The 24953-nt window shown below is 41.1% G+C and overlaps 1 protein-coding gene and 1 pseudogene across 1 annotated transcript in view; both read left to right on the top strand.

Moving 5' to 3' along the window:
* The first annotated feature begins 223 nt into the window (after positions 1 to 223).
* Positions 224 to 1067, top strand: LOC116371729 (ladderlectin-like; annotated as a pseudogene).
* A 7651-nt stretch (positions 1068 to 8718) lies between these two features.
* Positions 8719 to 24953, top strand: part of LOC116371721 (NACHT, LRR and PYD domains-containing protein 12-like) — a 53024-nt gene continuing 36789 nt past the window's right edge. Inside the window, exons 1-7 of the mRNA XM_031820702.1 lie at positions 8719 to 8848; positions 11326 to 11424; positions 19048 to 19164; positions 19434 to 19523; positions 24022 to 24138; positions 24391 to 24454; positions 24584 to 24812. Coding sequence (XP_031676562.1) covers positions 11342 to 11424; positions 19048 to 19164; positions 19434 to 19523; positions 24022 to 24138; positions 24391 to 24454; positions 24584 to 24812 — 700 coding nt within the window. The 5' untranslated portion in view covers positions 8719 to 8848; positions 11326 to 11341. The remainder of the gene's footprint in view (positions 8849 to 11325; positions 11425 to 19047; positions 19165 to 19433; positions 19524 to 24021; positions 24139 to 24390; positions 24455 to 24583; positions 24813 to 24953) is intronic.

Consider the following 24953-nt stretch of genomic DNA (forward strand, 5'->3'; position numbering starts at 1 on the left):
TCCTCCCCTTTATCTACACTGATTAAAGTGGATTCACCTGGTCAGTCTAGGTCATGGAAAGAGCAGGTGACCTTAATGTTTTGTACACTCAGTGTATATTTGCCAAAAGGATTAGCATACATTTGCCAACATGATATAGAATCAGTGTCAACATGTTTTTTGGTACATTGGAATCAGTGTCAACACGTTTTTTGTGCTTCGTCCTTGTGGCTTGGTGAGCTGCATGTATAAAAGTGTTCCTCTTTCTCAAGCTGAACAGAACTACAGACCACCTGTGATTCCTTCTCTGACAGGAAAAGATTACCATGGAGAAGTGGCCGTCCTTCTGCTTCTGAGTGCTGTCATTGCACTGGGCGACGCAAACCTGACCCAGCTGCTTGGTTTAGAACCCTTACTGAAGACTGAGGTGGAACAGACTCCTCCTGTCGGGGCTCAGGTAGCAGCAGTACAGCAGGGGACAAAGGAAATGTCATGTCCCTCAGACTGGCACCCATATGGATCACGCTGTTTCAGGTTTGTCAGCATTCCGCAGTCATGGTCAGATTCTGAGCAAAACTGTTTGGCACTTGGTGGAAACCTAGCATCCGTGAATAACCTTTAGAGTACCAGTTCATGCAAGCACTAACAAAGAATACCAATGGCCACTTACCTGATACCTGGATTGGAGGTTTTGATGCAGTCAAGGAGGGCTTATGGATGTGGTCAGATGGGTCCAGATTTGACTACACTAACTGGAACATTGGTGAGCCCAATAACGCTGGAGAAGGAGAGGACTGTCTGCAGATGAACGCTGCAAGTGAGAAGCTCTGGTTCGACGTGCCCTGTGAGTGGAAGTTTACATCTCTCTGTTCCAGAAGAATGTAGGCTAGGAAATGACCCAGCCACTTCAACTCTCACCTCCAGGGGTCAACAGTCTACTTCACCTCTCACCTCCAGAGGTCAACAGTCTACACTTCAATACTCAAACCAAGATCTGTCACTCACTGCAGCTCACCATTACCTAAACTTGTGATGAAACTGTGTGATGTTGCTAATCCTGCTTTTGAAATTAAAGATAAATGACTGAATCGTTTTTCTTCATTTCCTATTGCTTAACTAGTTGTCATGGCACATCAGTTAGTCAATGGTAAGATATTATAAACTAGAATAAAGACAATCTCTCAATAACATGAACCTGCATCACTAAAAATAATTGATACATGATAAAACCTTATCATACTGTTAACAATGGTTAACTCTCTTCCTAACAGACCATTTGTTTCTGAATGGTTTAGATGCAGGAAATTCCAGTTATATAACTATTAACATGAATTATCAGCTTTTTAAAATAATTTATTAATGCATTTTTATGGTTTAGTAATTATGCATACAATTAATAAATACTTAGTAGATATTCAATGAATTATTTATTTATTCAGGTTAACTAATGCATTAACTAATATACCCTTATTGTAAAGTGTTACCGTTCCCTGTCTTTCATATCTGAGGCTAAATCCATGAGAGAGAGAGAGAGAGAGAGAGAGAGAGAGAGAGAGAGATTATATTACTCCCTAGAATGAAGGACTGAAGAGTAAAAAGCAGATTAGAAAGAAAAGGCAGAGTCACAGGGACGGAGAGTTAAGATAGGGAGAGACCCTCACACAACAATAAGATAGGGAGAGACCCTCACACAACAATAAGATAGGGAGAGACCCTCACACAACAATAAGATAGGAGAGACCCTCACACAACAATAAGATAGGGAGAGACCCTCACACAACAATAAGATAGGGAAAGACCCTCACACAACAATAAGATAGGGAGAGACCCTCACACAACAATAAGATAGGGAGAGACCCTCACACAACAATAAGATAGGGAGAGACCCTCACACAACAATAAGATAGGGAGAGACCCTCACACAACAATAAGATAGGAGAGACCTCACACAACAATAAGATAGGAGAGACCCTCACACAACAATAAGATAGGGAGAGACCCTCACACAACAATAAGATAGGGAGAGACCCTCACACAACAATAAGATAGGGAGAGACCCTCACACAACAATAAGATAGGGAGAGACCCTCACACAACAATAAGATAGGAGAGACCCTCACACAACAATAAGATAGGGAGAGACCCTCACACAACAATAAGATAGGGAGAGACCCTCACACAACAATAAGATAGGGAGAGACCCTCACACAACAATAAGATAGGGAGAGACCCTCACACAACAATAAGATAGGGAGAGACCCTCACACAACAATAAGATAGGGAGAGACCCTCACACAACAATAAGATAGGGAGAGACCCTCACACAACAATAAGATAGGGAGAGACCCTCACACAACAATAAGATAGGGAGAGACCCTCACACAACAATAAGATAGGGAGAGACCCTCACACAACAATAAGATAGGGAGAGACCCTCACACAACATAAGATAGGGAGAGTCCCTCACACAACAATAAGATAGGGAGAGTCCCTCACACAACAATAAGATAGGGAGAGACCCTCACACAACAATAAGATAGGGAGAGACCCTCACACAACAATAAGATAGGGAGAGTCCCTCACACAACAATAAGATAGGGAGAGACCCTCACACAACAATAAGATAGGGAGAGACCCTCACACAACAATAAGATAGGGAGAGACCCTCACACAACAATAAGATAGGGGAGAGTCCCTCACACAACAATAAGATAGGGAGAGTCCCTCACACAACAATAAGATAGGGAGAGTCCCTCACACAACAATAAGATAGGGAGAGTCCCTCACACAACAATAAGATAGGGAGAGACCCTCACACAACAATAAGATAGGGAGAGTCCCTCACACAACAATAAGATAGGGAGAGACCCTCACACAACAATAAGATAGGGAGAGACCCTCACACAACAATAAGATAGGGAGAGACCCTCACACAACAATAAGATAGGGAGAGTCCCTCACACAACAATAAGATAGGGAGAGACCCTCACACAACAATAAGATAGGGAGAGTCCCTCACACAACAATAAGATAGGGAGAGACCCTCACACAACAATAAGATAGGGAGAGACCCTCACACAACAATAAGATAGGGAGAGACCTCACACAACAATAAGATAGGGAGAGTCCCTCACACAACAATAAGATAGGGAGAGTCCCTCACACAACAATAAGATAGGAGAGTCCCTCACACAACAATAAGATAGGGAGAGACCCTCACACAACAATAAGATAGGGAGAGTCCCTCACACAACAATAAGATAGGGAGAGACCCTCACACAACAATAAGATAGGGAGAGACCCTCACACAACAATAAGATAGGGAGAGACCCTCACACAACAATAAGATAGGGAGAGTCCCTCACACAACAATAAGATAGGGAGAGACCCTCAAGATAGGGAGAGACCCTCACACAACAATAAGATAGGGAGAGACCTGGGACTGGGAAGTTCTCAGTGTCCCAGGCAAGGTCTCCCCGGATCTGGCTCAGACAGATAGTCTGTTATCAAAACACTAGACACATTGTTCCCAAACATTGATTCTGACTAAAACCACAGTTTTATAATATAATCATCGAATGAGTCTAACACTTACACACATGTGTTATAATAATCTAATGATTCAAATTAATTTCATACAGTCACATGGTATCAGACCTATGGTATCAGACCTATGGTTTCATACCATCACATGGTATCAGACCTATGGTTTCATACAATCACATGGTATCAGACCTATGGTTTCATATAATCACATGGTATCAGACCTATGGTTTCATACCATCACATGGTATCAGACCTATGGTTTCATACAATCACATGGTATCAGACCTATGGTTTCATACCATCACATGGTATCAGACCTATGGTATCAGACCTATGGTTTCATATAATCACATGGTATCAGACCTATGGTTTCATATAATCACATGGTATCAGACCTATGGTTTCATACAATCACATGGTATCAGACCTATGGTTTCATACAATCACATGGTATCAGACCTATGGTTTCATACCATCACATGGTATCAGACCTATGGTTTCATATAATCACATGGTATCAGACCTATGGTTTCATACCATCACATGGTATCAGACCTATGGTTTCATACAGTCACATGGTATCAGACCTATGGTATCAGACCTATGGTTTCATACAATCACATGGTATCAGACCTATGGTTTCATACAATCACATGGTATCAGACCTATGGTTTCATACAATCACATGGTATCAGACCTATGGTTTCATACCATCACATGGTATCAGACCTATGGTTTCATATAATCAAATCAAATCAAATCAAATTTATTTTTTATCCGGGCTACCCGGATAAAGCACTAAATAAACTTCAGTTAGTGCTAAACACGGCTGCTAGAATCCTGACTAGAACCAAAAAATTTGATCATATTACTCCAGTGCTAGCCTCTCTACACTGGCTTCCTGTCAAAGCAAGGGCTGATTTCAAGGTTTTACTGCTAACCTACAAAGCATTACATGGGCTTGCTCCTACCTATCTCTCTGATTTGGTCCTGCCGTACATACCTATACGTACGCTACGGTCACAAGACGCAGGCCTCCTAATTGTCCCTAGAATTTCTAAGCAAACAGCTGGAGGCAGGGCTTTCTCCTATAGAGCTCCATTTTTATGGAATGGTCTGCCTACCCATGTCAGAGACGCAAACTCGGTCTCAACCTTTAAGTCTTTACTGAAGACTCATCTCTTCAGTGGGTCATATGATTGAGTGTAGTCTGGCCCAGGAGTGGGAAGGTGAACGGAAAGGCTCTGGAGCAACGAACCGCCCTTGCTGTCTCTGCCTGGCCGGTTCCCCTCTTTCCACTGGGATTCTCTGCCTCTAACCCTATTACAGGGGCTGAGTCACTGGCTTGCTGGGGCTCTCTCATGCCGTCCCTGGAGGGGGTGCGTCACCTGAGTGGGTTGATTCACTGTTGTGGTCATCCTGTCTGGGTTGGCACCCCCCCCCCCTTGGGTTGTGCCGTGGCGGAGATCTTTGTGGGCTATACTCAGCCTTGTCTCAGGATGGTAAGTTGGTGGTTGAAGATATCCCTCTAGTGGTGTCGGGGGGTGTGCTTTGGCAAAGTGGGTGGGGTTATATCCTTCCTGTTTGGCCCTGTCCGGGGGTGTCCTCGGATGGGGCCACAGTGTCTCCTGACCCCTCCTGTCTCAGCCTCCAGTATTTATGCTGCAGTAGTTTATGTGTCGGGGGGCTGGGGTCAGTTTGTTATATCTGGAGTACTTCTCCTGTCCTATTCGGTGTCCTGTGTGAATCTAAGTGTGCGTTCTCTAATTCTCTCCTTCTCTCTTTCTTTCTCTCTCTCGGAGGACCTGAGCCCTAGGACCATGCCCCAGGACTACCTGACATGATGACTCCTTGCTGTCCCCAGTCCACCTGGCCATGCTGCTGTTCCAGTTTCAACTGACCTGAGCCCTAGGACCATGCCCCAGGACTACCTGACATGATGACTCCTTGCTGTCCCCAGTCTACCTGGCCATGCTGCTGCTCCAGTTTCAACTTCCACCTGACTGTGCTGCTGCTCTAGTTTCAACTGTTCTGCCTTATTATTATTCGACCATGCTGGTCATTTATGAACATTGAACATCTTGACCATGTTCTGTTATAATCTCCACCCGGCACAGCCAGAAGAGGACTGGCCACCCCACATAGCCTGGTTCCTCTCTAGGTTTCTTCCTAGGTATTGGCCTTTCTAGGGAGTTTTTCCTAGCCACCGTGCTTCTCCACCTGCATTGCTTGCTGTTTGGGGTTTTAGGCTGGGTTTCTGTACAGCACTTTGAGATATCAGCTGATGTACGAAGGGCTATATAAATACATTTGATTTGATTTGATTTGATATAATCACATGGTATCAGACCTATGGTTTCATACAGTCACATGGTATCAGACCTATGGTTTCATACAATCACATGGTATCAGACCTATGGTTTCATACAATCACATGGTATCAGACCTATGGTTTCATATAATCACATGGTATCAGTCCTATGGTATCAGACCTATGGTTTCATATAATCACATGGTATCAGACCTATGGTTTCATACAATCACATGGTATCAGACCTATGGTTTCATATAATCACATGGTATCAGACCTATGGTTTCATACAATCACATGGTATCAGACCTATGGTTTCATATAATCACATGGTATCAGACCTATGGTTTCATATAATCACATGGTATCAGACCTATGGTTTCATACAATCACATGGTATCAGACCTATGGTTTCATATAATCACATGGTATCAGACCTATGGTTTCATACAGTCACATGGTATCAGACCTATGGTTTCATACAATCACATGGTATCAGACCTATGGTTTCATACAGTCACATGGTATCAGACCTATGGTTTCATATAATCACATGGTATCAGTCCTATGGTATCAGACCTATGGTTTCATACAATCACATGGTATCAGACCTATGGTATCAGACCTATGGTTTCATATAATCACATGGTATCAGACCTATGGTTTCATACAATCACATGGTATCAGACCTATGGTTTCATATAATCACATGGTATCAGACCTATGGTTTCATACAGTCACATGGTATCAGACCTATGGTTTCATATAATCACATGGTATCAGACCTATGGTTTCATACAGTCACATGGTATCAGACCTATGGTTTCATACCATCACATGGTATCAGACCTATGGTTTCATACAGTCACATGGTATCAGACCTATGGTTTCATATAATCACATGGTATCAGACCTATGGTTTCATACAGTCACATGGTATCAGACCTATGGTTTCATATAATCACATGGTATCAGACCTATGGTTTCATACAGTCACATGGTTTCAGGACTGTAACATTCTAATCATTTATTAAAACACATTTCCTTATCAATCCACCCTTAAATGACTAGATGATACATCCTGAAACTAATATCCTACAAGGAAACATAACAAATAATCAAAATGAATACAAGGGATTATAATGTATGTACATCAGATATTCATTCATGACTGTTATCGGTCTAAATCCAATTGTAACACTTCCGTTAGGATTTGTATTTCAAGCTTCATAACAATACGGTCTCATCCCTCAAAAATAACAGTCTCATCCAACACTGGCTCCTCATAGCTGAAAGAAACGGAATCCTCTGCTGGCCCTTGAAGCTCGAACTCGTCATCACACAGACCAGCGCTCGAAATCGGTCCATACCTCATCACCATCTGTTGCCCTACCGACCTCTCCAGAGTCTTGATAAGCAAAACTGTCACACAAGGTACCAAACAAACCCCACACAGAACCAAAACACTCATACAGGTGAAGGTTGCCCACAACACAGTGATAATGACATTTTTCCATTTCCCAAACACACTGTCAAACCAATTTGTTAGAGAATTATCGACCCCAGAGTTCTCAGACAATTCGTGAGCTAGGGTTGTTAATACAGTAGTGTAGACTACAGTAGGCTACATAGACCTGTTTACCCCATTAATAAAGTAGTGTAGACTACAGTAGGCTACATAGACCTGTTTTACCCATTAATAAAGTAGTGTAGACTTCAGTAGGCTACATAGACCTGTTTTACCCATTAATAAAGTAGTGTAGACTACAGTAGGATACATAGACCTGTTTTACCCATTAATAAAGTAGTGTAGACTACAGTAGGCTACATAGACCTGTTTTACCCATTAATAAAGTAGTGTAGACTACAGTAGGCTACATAGACCTGTTTACCCATTAATAAAGTAGTGTAGACTACAGTAGGCTACATAGACACAGTGTCTCCTGACCCCTCCTGTCTCAGCCTCCAGTATTTATGCTGCAGTAGTTTATGTGTCGGGGGGTCAGTTTGTTATATCTGGAGTATTTCTCCTGTCCTATCCGGTGTCCTGTGTGAATTTAAGTTTGCTCTCTCTAATTCTCTCTTTCTCTCTTTCTTTCTCTCTCTCGGAGGACCTGAGCCCTAGGACCATGCCTCAGGACTACCTGACATGATGACTCCTTGCTGTCCCCAGTCCACCTGGCCGTGCTGCTGCTCCAGTTTCAACTGTTCTGCCTTATTATTATTGGACCATGCTGGTCATTTATGAACATTTGAACATCTTGGCCATGTTCTGTTATAATCTCCACCCGACAAAGCCAGAAGAAGACTGGCCACCCCACATAGCCTGGTTCCTCTCTAGGTTTCTTCCTAGGTTTTGGCCTTTCTAGTGAGTTTTTCCTAGCCACCGTGCTTCTACACCTGCATTGCTTGCTGTTTGGGGTTTTAGGCTGGGTTTCTGTACAGCACTTTGAGATATCAGCTGATGTACGAAGGGCTATGTAAATAAATTAGATTTGATTAGATTTGATAGACCTGTTTTTACCCACCAATCAACACACAGAGAAATAAACAAAACATTATAATTTAATAGAGATATTGGTGATTTTATAAACTAAATCTGATCAAAATTATATTTTGTCAATGAAAGAAATGAATGTATTGTGTACTAATCAAATATATTAAACATGTCGTTAAATTTGTAGTGTAGACCTATTCACTGTGCAAATATTATATGTTAATTATGTTCTGACCCACCGACTTTAACTCAGAAAACAATTGTCCCGAAGCAAAACCTAGTTGACGAACCCTGTTTTATAGTATTCCATGGCCTTTACTGGCCAACTGCTGTTATGGTTATGATATACTATGGTGTTGTGTCACCAGACTTTGACCAGATGTTATTACATCCAAAGATCAACTGAACCTAGAACATAGATACAGAGACACTTGTCATCAGGAAGGTGCTCCCTCAGCGCAACGGAAAATATCTCAATGACTTGATATGTTCTGGTTGTGAATTCAGGCTACAAGGTAAGAATCTTCCCAGTGATTATTGTAAAGTGTGTAGAGAAATTCAATGTCTGGTGTTATTTTAGTATAGTGAATGACAGTAAAACACTCAGATCTAACAGTCCATTTCACCTGGGACAGCTACGTGACAGTTCAATCATACAAAATGGCGCTAACTGGGTGTAGTCAAGTCACATTATAACATGTTGTTCATATAGCTAACTGGGTGTAGGCAAGTCACATTATAACATGTTGTTCATATAGCTAACTGGGTGTAGTCAAGTCACATTATAACATGTTGTTCATATAGCTAACTGGGTGTAGTCAAGTCACATTATAACATGTTGTTCATATAGCTAACTGGGTGTAGTCAAGTCACATTATAACATGTTGTTCATATAGCTAACTGGGTGTAGTCAAGTCACATTATAACATGTTGTTCATATAGCTAACTGGGTGTAGTCAAGTCACATTATAACATGTTGTTCATATAGCTAACTGGGTGTAGTCAAGTCACATTATAACATGTTGTTCATATAGCTAACTGGGTGTAGTCAAGTCACATTATAACATGTTGTTCATATAGCTAACTGGGTGTAGTCAAGTCACATTATAACATGTTGTTCATATAGCTAACTGGGTGTAGTCAAGTCACATTATAACATGTTGTTCATATAGCTAACTGGGTGTAGTCAAGTCACATTATAACATGTTGTTCATATAGCTAACTGGGTGTAGTCAAGTCACATTATAACATGTTGTTCATATAGCTAACTGGGTGTAGTCAAGTCACATTATAACATGTTGTTCATATAGCTAACTGGGTGTAGTCAAGTCACATTATAACATGTTGTTCATATAGCTAACTGGGTGTAGTCAAGTCACATTATAACATGTTGTTCATATAGCTAACTGGGTGTAGTCAAGTCACATTATAACATGTTGTTCATATAGCTAACTGGGTGTAGTCAAGTCACATTATAACATGTTGTTCATATAGCTAACTGGGTGTAGTCAAGTCACATTATAACATGTTGTTCATATAGCTAACTGGGTGTAGTCAAGTCACATTATAACATGTTGTTCATATAGCTAACTGGGTGTAGTCAAGTCACATTATAACATGTTGTTCATATAGCTAACTGGGTGTAGTCAAGTCACATTATAACATGTTGTTCATATAGCTAACTGGGTGTAGTCAAGTCACATTATAACATGTTGTTCATATAGCTAACTGGGTGTAGTCAAGTCACATTATAACATGTTGTTCATATAGCTAACTGGGTGTAGTCAAGTCACATTATAACATGTTGTTCATATAGCTAACTGGGTGTAGTCAAGTCACATTATAACATGTTGTTCATATAGCTATATAATATATATTGAGGTTATTTTACAATTTGTATATGTTTTATGCATAAATTGTAAGTCGTCTTTCAGAATATCAGAACATTTGTTGTTTTCTAAATTACAATGAGCTCCTGCTTCCTGTGTAATTTGGAATGAAACCACTGAACAGACTTTTCATAACATTAATATTATGAACTGAATTCAGTAACAGCATAATAATATCATACCTGTTGAACAAAACAACACACTAGAATGAGAGAAATTATTAAAAGAGAAAGTGAGACGTTATAATTATTATTAATATTATTATTATATTATTACTTATTAGTTCCACTACATGGATAAAAGGTGAAAAATATCAGTCACAACTACATGTTCATGTGATGCATTAAATCACCTGACTGTTTGGATGTGTCTGTTAGTAAATGATTAATTTCTCAAAGAGATAATGAATAAATGAGAACAATTGACCTTCAATAATTATAATTGACAATCAATCAAATAATCAATCAAATAAGTTGTCACCATATTAACCACAACCAACATGTTGGATCTCTGTTTAGTTGTCACTGTGTTAACCACAACCAACATGTTGGATCTCTGTTTAGTTGTCACTGTGTTAACCACAACCAACATGTTGGATCTCTGTTTAGTTGTCACTGTGTTAACCACAACCAACATGTTGGATCTCTGTTTAGTTGTCACTGTGTTAACCACAACCAACATGTTGGATCTCTGTTTAGTTGTCACTGTGTTAACCACAACCAACATGTTGGATCTCTGTTTAGTTGTCACTGTGTTAACCACAACCAACATGTTGGATCTCTGTTTAGTTGTCACTGTGTTAACCACAACCAACATGTTGGATCTCTGTTTAGTTGTCACTGTGTTAACCACAACCAACATGTTGGATCTCTGTTTAGTTGTCACTGTGTTAACCACAACCAACATGTTGGATCTCTGTTTAGTTGTCACTGTGTTAACCACAACTAACATGTTGGATCTCTGTTTAGTTGTCACTGTGTTAACCACAACCAACATGTTGGATCTCTGTTTAGTTGTCACTGTGTTAACCACAACCAACATGTTGGATCTCTGTTTAGTTGTCACTGTGTTAACCACAACCAACATGTTGGATCTCTGTTTAGGGGTCAGTTCTCTAAAATGAGTCTCTCTGGAGCAAGAAAGAAGGGGGGCCCTGCCTCCAAAATGAGACTCTCTAGGGAACATGACACCAAAGCTAAGAGGTGAGATTACAATGTTGTTAGTTTCTAAAACGTGTTTCGACAATTTGTTCACATCTGTTATTTATCAGACAGTATTGCTCAGGGGAACCTTGTCTGTAAATTATTGTTGTTCTAACATTTTAATTAATCGTTTTTTTGTGGATGAATTTTGGTTTTTCAAAACGCTATATAGCTGGAATGGAATGTTTGTATCCTGTATATTAGACTGTGGTATGTGGTTGTCTCACCAGCACACACACACACACACACACACACACACTTCTATCTTCCTAAAATATACAGAACAGCTAAAGTTCTGTATAGAACCCTTTATAGGAGGTCAGGAAGTGTCTGAGTATACAGTATATATAGAACCCTTTATAGGAGGTTAGGAAGTGTCTGAGTATACAGTATATATAGAACACTTTATAGGAGGTTAGGAAGTGTCCGAGTATACAGTATATATAGAACCCGTTATAGGAGGTTAGGAAGTGTCTGAGTATACAGTATATATAGAACCCGTTATAGGAGGTTAGGAAGTGTCTGAGTATACAGTATATATAGAATATATATAGAACCCTTTATAGGAGGTTAGGAAGTGTCTGAGTATACAGTATATATAGAATATATATAGAACCCTTTATAGGAGGTTAGGAAATGTCTGAGTATACAGTATATATAGAATATATATAGAACCCTTTATAGGAGGTTAGGAAGTGTCTGAGTATACAGTATATATAGAATATATATAGAACCCTTTATAGGAGGTTAGGAAGTGTCTGAGTATACAGTATATATAGAATATATATAGTACCCTTTATAGGAGGTTAGTCTGTCTGAGTATACAGTATATATATAGAACCCTTTATAGGAGGTTAGCCTGTCTGAGTATACAGTATATATAGAATATATATAGAACCCTTTATAGGAGGTTAGTCTGTCTGAGTATACAGTATATATTTAACCCTTTATAGGAGGTTAGCCTGTCTGAGTATACAGTATATATTTAACCCTTTATAGGGCTCTTTGGTCAGAACTCTAGAGGTTCTTCTTCACTGAATTGATCTTCATTATATCTAAACACACTGGTGGTCAGGGAGGCATCTCTTTGTTTGAACGATGGTCCACGTCAACTCTGGCATTACAATACATACATTACAATACAACGTTGACCATTAGTTACAGCAAACAACAAACATGTCTCTTCTGCTCCGTTCTTAACCCCTCCTCTCTTCACTAGATGGACGGTAACTTTAGTGTTTAACTCCTCCTCTCTTCACTAGATGGACGGTAACTTTAGTGTTTAACCCCTCCTCTCTTCACTAGATGGACGGTAACTTTAGTGTTTAACCCCTCCTCTCTTCACTAGATGGACGGTAACTTTAGTGTTTAACCCCTCCTCTCTTCACTAGATGGACGGTAACTTTAGTGTTTATCCCCTCCTCTCTTCACTAGATGGACAGTAACTTTAGTGTTTAACCCCTCCTCTCTTCACAAGATGGACAGTAACTTTAGTGTTTAACCCCTCCTCTCTTCACTAGATGGACGGTAACTTTAGTGTTTAACCCCCCCTCTCTACACTAGATGGACGGTAACTTTAGTGTTTAACCCCCCCTCTCTTCACTAGATGGACGGTAACTTTAGTGTTTAACCCCCCCTCTCTTCACTAGATGGACGGTAACTTTAGTGTTTAACCCCTCCTCTCCACTAGATGGACGGTAACTTTAGTGTTTAACCCCTCTCTTCACTAGATGGACGGTAACTTTAGTGTTTAACCCCTCCTCTCTACACTAGATGGACGGTAACTTTAGTGTTTAACCCCTCCTCTCTTCACTAGATGGACGGTAACTTTAGTGTTTAACCCCTCCTCTCTTCACTAGATGGACGGTAACTTTAGTGTTTAACCCCTCCTCTCTTCACTAGATGGACGGTAACTTTAGTGTTTAACCCCTCCTCTCTACACTAGATGGACGGTAACTTTAGTGTTTAACCCCTCCTCTCTTCACTAGATGGACGGTAACTTTAGTGTTTAACCCCTCCTCTCTTCACTAGATGGACGGTAACTTTAGTGTTTAACCCCTCCTCTCTTCACTAGATGGACGGTAACTTTAGTGTTTAACCCCTCCTCTCTACACTAGATGGACGGTAACTTTAGTGTTTAACCCCTCCTCTCTACACTAGATGGACGGTAACTTTAGTGTTTAACCCCTCCTCTCTTCACTAGATGGACGGTAACTTTAGTGTTTAACCCCTCCTCTCTTCACTAGATGGACGGTAACTTTAGTGTTTAACCCCTCCTCTCTACACTAGATGGACGGTAACTTTAGTGTTTAACCCCTCCTCTCTTCACTAGATGGACGGTAACTTTAGTGTTTAACCCCTCCTCTCTTCACTAGATGGACGGTAACTTTAGTGTTTAACCCCTCCTCTCTTCACTAGATGGACGGTAACTTTAGTGTTTAACCCCTCCTCTCTACACTAGATGGACGGTAACTTTAGTGTTTAACCCCTCCTCTCTACACTAGATGGACGGTAACTTTAGTGTTTAACCCCTCCCAAAAGTGTGAGAGCAGATCTTTAACCTCAAATGTAACTATATCATTATTTAATAATGAGCCATTTAGCTTCCAGTAGGATGTTCTACCAAGGTTCGTATCAGGGGTAAATATGTTGATATCAATGTAAATAGCCTTATGGTCTGTGAGGGGAGTAGTACAAATATTTGTAGTAACACACTCACTATCAATACATTTGGATATGAGCCAAACATCTATTCTGGATTGTCTGGAGCCTGTTTTGTTACTCCAAGTGAATGATCTTTCAGCCGGAAACCTCTCTCTCCATATATCAGTAAGATCAAACTTTTCCATAAAAAGTATTAAACCCAAATTCTGATTGGTTGGTCTACCTGGGGGCCATCTATCAGTTGAATTATCTATAGTAATGTTAAAGTCCCCTCCTATCAATAATAACGAATTGGGAAATTTAGATAACCAATGAAGTATATGTTTCTCTATAGATTCAAGCAACTCATCATTCTCATGTTTGGTGTTGTACCCGTAGAAGTTTACAGTAATGAGTGTAATGTCATTGTAACTGATCACAAGACAAATAAAGTGACCAAAGGGGTCACATTCCGAGTGTAGAATATTACCACCAAAGGTATTTTTCATTGTAGTGACACCAGCAGAGCGTTCAGATCCATGGGAAAGCCAAATATCGTTGCCCCACTGTGACCTCCAGAAGTTGGCATCAGCAGAAATTGAGTGAGACTCTTGAAAAAAGCAAAAATCTGTTCGAAATGATTTAGCAAATAGAAATAAGGCCTTGCGCTTCACACTGTTTCGTAATCCCCTAGCATTAAGAGATACTATAGACAAAGACAAAACAACAAAGATTCTATAAAAGTATAAACTGTAGTAGGATGAGTCAAAGACGTAGGAGCAGTGAACGTAAACGATAAGGAACCGAGATCTGCACCATTTAAGTCAATTTAAAGTGAAAATAGCTTATTCCATAACCTTTGAACTTCAACTCAACTGGAAATTATGTTCAAGACCAAACCAAGGGTTCTTGTAGTAAGAGAGACTAAAAACCCTCTTTAGTGTAATCAGGAACTATTCTGAGAAATAAAATAAATAATAATTTAAATAAAAGGGTACCTACTATTTTAAGTACATATGAAAACTGATCATAAAATAATTGTATAACAAAATGTTTTACATATAAACGTTCCTAAGACCTTTTTTGGAAATAAGTATTAATAACTAAATAGAACAATAACCGTGTAAAGTCAGAGCAGACCTGTATGCCATTTAGGACAGTATCTTAGTTACTGTATACATAAATACATACAGCTTTCAATCTTCTTCGTAAGTTTATAAACAAAATAGGACTTCTGGTCATACAAGAACAAATTAATGAATTGAAATACCTGAGTATTCCTTTAAAATAGTCACCTGATGCTTGTTAGGTAAACCACATAAGGAAAATGAGAATACCATGGCTGAAACCATCAACCTGTTCCTTCTGGTGAGATTTTAGGGAGGAATATGGATTTCTGAACCGTTGATGAAACCTCGCCCTCCGACGAAGTAAGCAGCCTTCCCCTCACTTCGTGCTATCTTGATCGTTGGCCACAACTTGTTCCTTCTTTCTATGTCTTCCGGGCTGAGATGCTCGGCGAAACGCATACCATGGCTCTGAAGGAAGGCGTTCTTCCTAGCAGCTTTCCAGACAGCATCCCTGTAGAATCTGGTAGTGAATAGGATGACGATACCCCTGGGTCTTGAATCGCTTTGCTGTTGCTTCTTGCCGAGGCGATGTACAACGTCGATGGTATCACCAACTTTGTTCTTCTCTGCAGGCAAAACTTCTTGGCAGATACGGATAGCCTCTCCTCGCACATCTTCATTCTCCACCTCTGGCAAGCCGTAGAGTCTCAGGTTCCATTTTCTTGTGTATTGTTCCAGATCAGTGAGACGTCTATGGTAGACATTGTTATTCTTTTCCACCCTTTCCACATTTTTTTCAACTTTTGCCACTCGTTTTTACATCATTAATTTCACCACATGCAAACTCCAGTCTTTTTCAAGCCTTCGATAACCATGGTGTTCGCGCCTACCATTTTCTCAATGGCGTCACACCTGGAGTTGATGAGTAAGGAGAGGGTAGCCACGATGTCAGAGTTCATGTTGGGTTTTTTGGAGGGTGGAGGTTTGCACGGAGTAACCGGTAAAGAGGGGAATTCGTCATCTTCAGCATTCGAAAGCATGATATTATCCATAGGCCAAGTGTAGTTATGGCAGTTGTCTATAAGCACGTTTCTCTCTTGTTGATTAGCAATAGAACGGCTAACTTTTTCCTTTCTTTTTTTGTCACGACTTTGCATGGACATGCTGAAATAAATTATCCAATTATCATTCCAGTCACAGGAGAGGTCTTATATCTTGAACAAATAAAAATAATAATGACTAAACTTTAAAGAAAACATTTTTTTTTCACAATCTTTCTGAAGTTTGGTACGGAGCTCGGTAAAAAAGCGTCTGTTCAAGCAGCCATCTTGGCCAATCTTCCCAGGTTACTTATTATTAACAGGGATACAGCTACTTGGCGAGCGTGATCACTGTTCGCCTGGATACACGTTGTGGTGACCCACAGTGCTAAACCTTAAACCTTTTCTGGTCATGGTTACCATATTTGTTTTCAGAAAACGATATACCACCTAACTAAAACATATGTCCCTGTCCTCTTTTTCAAGACGTGGCCGATTTAAACAGCCAGAAGACATTTTTTAAATTAAGAAACAACACTTTTTTTTGATGACTTGTTTCTAAATGGCTGCTGGGTAATTTGATATGCATCGAAATGTTCGTTCGTAGACATCTGATTGAGTGAAAGCTGCGCAGTTTCACTGAGTTAGAAAACAAATGGACAGGTATAGCTCAGTGATTTGTAGATCTGACGTAGTTGCTACCTCAGATTATGAGCCTAGCAGGTGTTGTGAATGAGTTATGTAGTACCCACAGAAGGCCACAGGGAGGAGCAAGAGAGCTATAAACCCATACTGTTTTTTTACCTTTAAATCCCTAAACCTATCAATCAAACCAAATGTATTTATAAAGCAGCATCTAACCCTACGTATTACCTATTTTAGCCTAAACCCTAATTATTTTAGAAACTGTTATAGTAATAATATTATGTTAGTAAATACCATTATAGTACTAAATAGCACTGATTATTTTGTTAATCTAAACCTGTCTCAGCATTTTGCTGTTTTTGTTTTGTTATTTTATTATATTTATTATTTCAAGGCAGAACACTTGATCAACAAGACTCCTGTTTTATTTTTCATATGTGATTTGAACTGGGTGACCTAGTGACCTCTATGTGAAAGTCCAGAAATTGGCTTGGAAAAGATGGGGTAGGTTTGAGATCTAAGGAATTAATGAGAAAAATATACTTTATTTATCAGCTGCCCCACCAACGTCTGTCCGTGAATTAATAACTTTTTAGGAGAGAAAAAAAGTGAGGTATTGAATAGCAGGTATTGAATCCCAGGTAAATACCTCAACCTTAGTTTATATAAATGCATTATAAAAACTACTTAGGACAGCTCACGAGGTTTCCTAAATATCTGCCGACTAGATGGGACTAGAGACTTCATGCATAGTTATTAACCACCCACGTATACCCATAAGTGTAAAAATTCTTTATTCTCATCACTTATAAGACCAATGTTCTACTCTGAGACACTTTGGCGATATGGTCCCAGATCTCAACATATTGAATGTTTGTTTAACATAATAATAAAAAATGAATATTACTAATGTAACCCACTGTAAAGACTGGGTTCAGTTGGTTGTGTTGCACTGCTCATGTCCGCGTTCTGGAACTGTCCGCGTCCCCGTACAGAACTGTCCTCGTCCACGTACAGAACTGTCCACGTCCCCGTACAGAACTGTCCGCGTCCCCGTACAGAACTGTCCGCGTCCCCGTACAGAACTGTCCTCGTCCACGTTCGGTGTGGCGCCAAGCCGGTTACGCGCAGAGTGGACTGAGGTGATCTTGGGGAATAACGACGGAGTTTGTTACAGTGTTGAGACACCGAAGTTTATTGTTCAATTAGCTTTTTTCTTTACGGTCAGGGACAGTGTGAGTGTAGCCAGATCCTTTTCACTTTCTATCCTTGTTTCATTTTGTTGTTCACCGGATTCGTCATCATCATCGAGATGAGGGCCAGAAACGATCTGCTAGTTATCCTAGCCAGTCGGTACAGCTCGGTAAGCTAGCTAGCTACTCTACCAGCAGCATCCTAGTTGTCCTAGCTAGTCGGTACAGCTCGGTAAGCTAGCTAGCTACTCTACCAGCAGCATCCTAGTTATCCTAGCTAGTCGGTACAGCTCGGTAAGCTAGCTAGCTACTCTACCAGCAGCATCCTAGTTGTCCTAGCTAGTCGGTACAGCTCGGTAAGCTAGCTAGCTACTCTACCAGCAGCATCCTAGTTATCCTAGCTAGTCGGTACAGCTCGGTAAGCTAGCTAGCTACTCTACCAGCAGCATCCTAGTTACCATAGCTACCACTACATCATCACCGGCTGTCTGCATTTCTTGTGGACCGATGGAGCTCCCCGGTTGTTTCTTCCACCTGTTAAATCCCGGTGAGGCTTCTCCCTCTCTCGTTGACGGATGCTGGCTACCTCTGTCCGGTTCTCCTCTCTTCACTAGATGGACGGTAACTTTAGTGTTTATTGAACACCGGGTAAATAATCACTAGTCAGAACCTCAACCTCAGTATACATTCATTATAAAAAATCATCTTAATATCTGATATTGTGAGTAAACAACCTCGAGAGTGCGTCTTCCAGCCCTCCAATAAATTACATTATTCAACCCTCCCGGTTAGTAAATTTACCTCAACATGCCCCCGGAGAAGGCAGAGTAACGACACCAGCCTTTTAGCGGGGCTGACAGACTGACTACAACGCTCGCGACGCTAAATGAATTTCGTTATTAAAAATGACACGCTGCTCGCGCCATTAACTAACGTCTGGAAGTCAGTTCTATTTGTGAAACTCTTCTTATGTTTCCCCATCTGAGCTCAGAGTAGATGAGAGATGTAATGTTTGTCTCTGTTGTGTTGAAGTCCAATCAGGCAGGAGAGACCAGCCTCCCCTGTTCCCAGCTGTGTGTCCATGAAGAGTGACCGGTCTATGAATCATCCTATAGAGTTTAGAGAGGGAGACTTTTCTACTGAACAAAGGTAAGAAGAACTCATGGGTCCTGGTCAGTGAGTTAAACAACACTGTCTCTAGTCATTTCTCCTCTCCCATTTTCAGTACTGGTACTCCTTATAGTCTCATTATTACCTCAACTACCTGGTACCCTGCACATTGACTCAGTACTGGTACTCCTTATAGTCTCATTATTACCTCAACTATCTGGTACCCTGCACATTGACACAGTACTGGTACTCCTTATAGCCTCATTCTTGTTATTTTGTGTTGCTATTTCCTTATTTTTATTTACAAGGCACAAGGACAACGTAGCACGTCCTGTGAACACGTCAGGGTTCCATAGCCGGAGGCAGACCAGCAGAAACTGGATCAGCAGCACAACAAGGTAACACGTCTGGTGAACAGGTCAGAGTTCATATCCTCAGGCAGACCAGCAGAAACTGGATCAGCAGCACAACAAGGTAACACGTCTGGTGAACAGGTCAGAGTTCATATCCTCAGGCAGACCAGTAGAAACTGGATCAGCAGCACAACAAGGTATCAAATCAAATCAAATTTATTTATATAGCCCTTCGTACATCAGCTGATATCTCAAAGTGCTGTACAGAAACCCAGCCTAAAACCCCAAACAGCAAGCAATGCAGGTGGAGAAGCACGGTGGCTAGGAAAAACTCCCTAGAAAGGCCAATACCTAGGAAGAAACCTAGAGAGGAACCAGGCTATGTGGGGTGGCCAGTCCTCTTCTGGCTGTGCCGGGTGGAGATTATAACAGAACATGGTCAAGATGTTCAATGTTCATAAATGACCAGCATGGTCGAATAATAATAAGGCAGAACAGTTGAAACTAGAGCAGCAGCACAGTCAGGTGGAAGTTGAAACTGGAGCAGCAGCATGGCCAGGTAGACTGGGGACAGCAAGGAGTCATCATGTCAGGTAGTCCTGGGGCATGGTCCTAGGGCTCAGGTCAGTTGAAACTGGAACAGCAGCATGGCCAGGTGGACTGGGGACAGCAAGGAGTCATCATGTCAGGTAGTCCTGGGGCATGGTCCTAGGGCTCAGGTCCTCCGAGAGAGAGAAAGAAAGAGAGAAGGAGAGAATTAGAGAACGCACACTTAGATTCACACAGGACACCGAATAGGACAGGAGAAGTACTCCAGATATAACAAACTGACCCCAGCCCCCCGACACATAAACTACTGCAGCATAAATACTGGAGGCTGAGACAGGAGGGGTCAGGAGACACTGTGGCCCCATCCGAGGACACCCCCGGACAGGGCCAAACAGGAAGGATATAACCCCACCCACTTTGCCAAAGCACAGCCCCCACACCACTAGAGGGATATCTTCAACCACCAACTTACCATCCTGAGACAAGGCTGAGTATAGCCCACAAAGATCTCCGCCACGGCACAACCCAAGGGGGGGGGGGGGGCGCCAACCCAGACAGGATGACCACAACAGTGAATCAACCCACTCAGGTGACGCACCCCCTCCAGGGACGGCATGAGAGAGCCCCAGCAAGCCAGTGACTCAGCCCCTGTAATAGGGTTAGAGGCAGAGAATCCCAGTGGAAAGAGGGGAACCGGCCAGGCAGAGACAGCAAGGGCGGTTCGTTGCTCCAGAGCCTTTCCGTTCACCTTCCCACTCCTGGGCCAGACTACACTCAATCATATGACCCACTGAAGAGATGAGTCTTCAGTAAAGACTTAAAGGTTGAGACCGAGTTTGCGTCTCTGACATGGGTAGGCAGACCGTTCCATAAAAATGGAGCTCTATAGGAGAAAGCCCTGCCTCCAGCTGTTTGCTTAGAAATTCTAGGGACAATTAGGAGGCCTGCGTCTTGTGACCGTAGCGTACGTATAGGTATGTACGGCAGGACCAAATCAGAGAGATAGGTAGGAGCAAGCCCATGTAATGCTTTGTAGGTTAACAGTAAAACCTTGAAATCAGCCCTTGCTTTGACAGGAAGCCAGTGTAGAGAGGCTAGCACTGGAGTAATATGATCAAATTTTTTGGTTCTAGTCAGGATTCTAGCAGCCGTATTTAGCACTAACTGAAGTTTATTTAGTGCTTTATCCGGGTAGCCGGAAAATAGAGCATTGCAGTAGTCTAACCTAGAAGTGACAAAAGCATGGATTAATTTTTCTGCATCATTTTTGGACAGAAAGTTTCTGATTTTTGCAATGTTACGTAGATGGAAAAAAGCTGTCCTCGAAATGGTCTTGATATGTTCTTCAAAAGAGAGATCAGGGTCCAGAGTAACGCCGAGGTCCTTCACAGTTTTATTTGAGACGACTGTACAACCATTAAGATTAATTGTCAGATTCAACAGAAGATCTCTTTGTTTCTTGGGACCTAGAACAAGCATCTCTGTTTTGTCCGAGTTTAATAGTAGAAAGTTTGCAGCCATCCACTTCCTTATGTCTGAAACACATGCTTCTAGCGAGGGCAATTTTGGGGCTTCACCATGTTTCATTGAAATGTACAGCTGTGTGTCATCTGCATAGCAGTGAAAGTTTACATTATGTTTTCGAATAACATCCCCAAGAGGTAAAATATATAGTGAAAACAATAGTGGTCCTAAAACGGAACCTTGAGGAACACCGAAATTTACAGTTGATTTGTCAGAGGACAAACCATTCACAGAGACAAACTGATATCTTTCCGACAGATAAGATCTAAACCAGGCCAGAACATGTCCGTGTAGACCAATTTGGGTTTCCAATCTCTCCAAAAGAATGTGGTGATCGATGGTATCAAAAGCAGCACTAAGGTCTAGGAGCACGAGGACAGATGCAGAGCCTCGGTCCGATGCCATTAAAATGTCATTTACCACCTTCACAAGTGCCGTCTCAGTGCTATGATGGGGTCTAAAACCAGACTGAAGCATTTCGTATACATTGTTTGTCTTCAGGAAGGCAGTGAGTTGCTGCGCAACAGCCTTCTCTAAAATTTTTGAGAGGAATGGAAGATTCGATATAGGCCGATAGTTTTTTATATTTTCTGGGTCAAGGTTTGGCTTTTTCAAGAGAGGCTTTATTACTGCCACTTTTAGTGAGTTTGGTACACATCCAGTGGATAGAGAGCCGTTTATTATGTTCAACATAGGAGGGCCAAGCACAGGAAGCAGCTCTTTCAGTAGTTTAGTTGGAATAGGGTCCAGTATGCAGCTTGAAGGTTTAGAGGCCATGATTATTTTCATCATTGTGTCAAGAGATATAGTACTAAAACACTTGAGCGTCTCTCTTGATCCTAGGTCCTGATCCTAGGTCCTGGTATCACGTCTGGTGAACAGGTCAGAGTTCATATCCTCAGGCAGACCAGTAGAAACTGGACCAGCAGCACAACAAGGTAACACGTCTGGTGAACAGGTCAGAGTTCATGTCCTCAGGCAGACCAGTAGAAACTGGATCAGCAGCACAACAAGGTAACACGTCTGGTGAACAGGTCAGAGTTCATATCCTCAGGCAGACCAGTAGAAACTGGACCAGCAGCACTACAAGGTATCACTTCTGGTGAACAGGTCAGAGTTCATATCCTCAGTCAGACCAGTAGAAACTGGATCAGCAGCACAACAAGGTATCACGTCTGGTGAACAGGTCAGAGTTCATATCCTCAGGCAGACCAGTAGAAACTGGATCAGCAGCACAACAAGGTATCACGTCTGGTGAACAGGTCAGAGTTCATATCCTCAGGTAGACCAGCAGAAACTGGATCAGCAGCACTACAAGGTATCACGTCTGGTGAACAGGTCAGAGTTCATATCCTCAGTCAGACCAGCAGAAACTGGATCAGCAGCACAACAAGGTATCACGTCTGGTGAACAGGTCAGAGTTCATATCCTCAGGCAGACCAGTAGAAACTGGATCAGCAGCACTACAAGGTATCACATCTGGTGGAGCCTGTATCAATACTGATAGGATGGAAAGAAAGGGAGCTCTGCTCTCAGATCAGCTTTCTCCATTCAAATATGTTCTTTACATTAGAATTATTTCACAATACTGACCACGGATCAGCTTCTATTATCCCCTATGGCTACAAATACTAAATGATTAAAATGTCAAATATAAGTGTTTTACATACAGATCTCATATTACTGTATTGAATTATTATATTTAAATATTTAAATATTGATGTTAAAAGTGTATCATTTATATAGTTATGTTAAACATTAAACGTTAAACATTCCTTATTAAACATGTATTTATTTGTTACATTTGACTGTGTAGCAGATATATATTATTACTGTGTAAAACCTAGCAGATATATATTATTACTGTGTAAAACCTAGCAGATATATATTATTACTGTGTAAAACCTAGCAGATATATATTATTACTGTGTAAAACCTAGCAGATATATATTATTACTGTATAAAACCTAGCAGTACTACTGATCACTCTGAGAGTGGGGCAGATATATATTATTACTGTGTAAAACCTAGCAGTACTACTGATTTCTCTGAGAGTGAGGCAGATATATATTATTACTGTGTAAAACCTAGCAGTACTACTGATTTCTCTGAGAGTGAGGCAGATATATATTATTACTGTGTAAAACCTAGCAGTACTACTGATTTCTCTGAGAGTGAGACAGATATATATTATTACTGTGTAAAACCTAGCAGTACTACTGGATGAGAGTGAGGCAGATAGAAATAATTTAGAAAAAACATGATTATTTGTCTCTGAAAAAAACAAAACTTATAAACATAATTTCTTTAACGTTCGCGACGCTAAATGAATTTCGTTATTAAAAATGACACACTGCTCGCGCCATTAACTAACGTCTGGAAGTCAGTTCTATTTGTGAAACTCTTCTTATGTTTCCCCATCTGAGCTCAGAGTAGATGAGATGTAATGTTTGTCTCTGTTGTGTTGAAGTCCAATCAAGCAGGAGAGACCAGCCTCCCCTGTTCCCAGCTGTGTGTCCATGAAGAGTGACCAGTCTATGGATCATCCTATACTGTTTAGAAAGGGAGACTTTTCTACTGAACAAAGGTAAGAAGAACTCATGGGTCCTGGTCACTGAGTTAAACAACACTGTCTCTAGTCATTTCTCCTCTCCCATTTTCCCATGTATTGTTGTTGTTTTCATAATCCATAGGCTCATCCTTTTATCCATTTTCATAGTCCTAAACAATATTAAACAAACACAACATTCCCTCCCTGTGTGTGTGTGTGTGTGTGTGTGTGTGTGTGTGTGTGTGCACTCCCTGGATGAGGATATTTAATCTCATGTTTTGTCCACAGAAACCAACAGGAGAGATCAGAGTCTTCCCAGAGTCATCAAACAGACCTGGCCTCCTTATTCAGTGTATGTGGTCCTGTTGTGTACATTTGTTTTTGTTTACCTCAAGTAAAGTTGATCTGTCAATCATTCATTAATGTGTTAATGAGAAAGCATTTATTCTCTTGCTTAACTTATTTACTTTATTTATTCCAGATGCTTGAAGAGAATATTATGACATTTGTGAAGAACGAGCTGAAGATGTTCAAGAGGATTCTTAGTCCAGAACTCCCAGAAGGCTTTGAGAGTCAGAAGCAGGATAAGGAAGTGGTGGATGCTGAAGATGAGCAGCAGGAGAGCAGTGCCAGAGAGGGGGCTCTGAAGATCACACTGCACATCCTGAGGAAAATGAACCAGAAGGAGCTTGCTGACACACTGGAGAAATGTAAGAGCTGTCTGCCTCATGTTGAATGCTGTTTAATAACATTTAAAAGCTGTAGCTAAAGTACAGCTAAAGTAGCTGTGTAACTCAATGATATTGTAGCAGCCTTAACACAACACCTAGTGACCTCATCAAGTAGCAGCA

This window comes from Oncorhynchus kisutch, unplaced genomic scaffold (assembly GCF_002021735.2).
Source record: "Oncorhynchus kisutch isolate 150728-3 unplaced genomic scaffold, Okis_V2 scaffold3589, whole genome shotgun sequence".
NCBI lineage: Eukaryota > Metazoa > Chordata > Actinopteri > Salmoniformes > Salmonidae > Oncorhynchus > Oncorhynchus kisutch.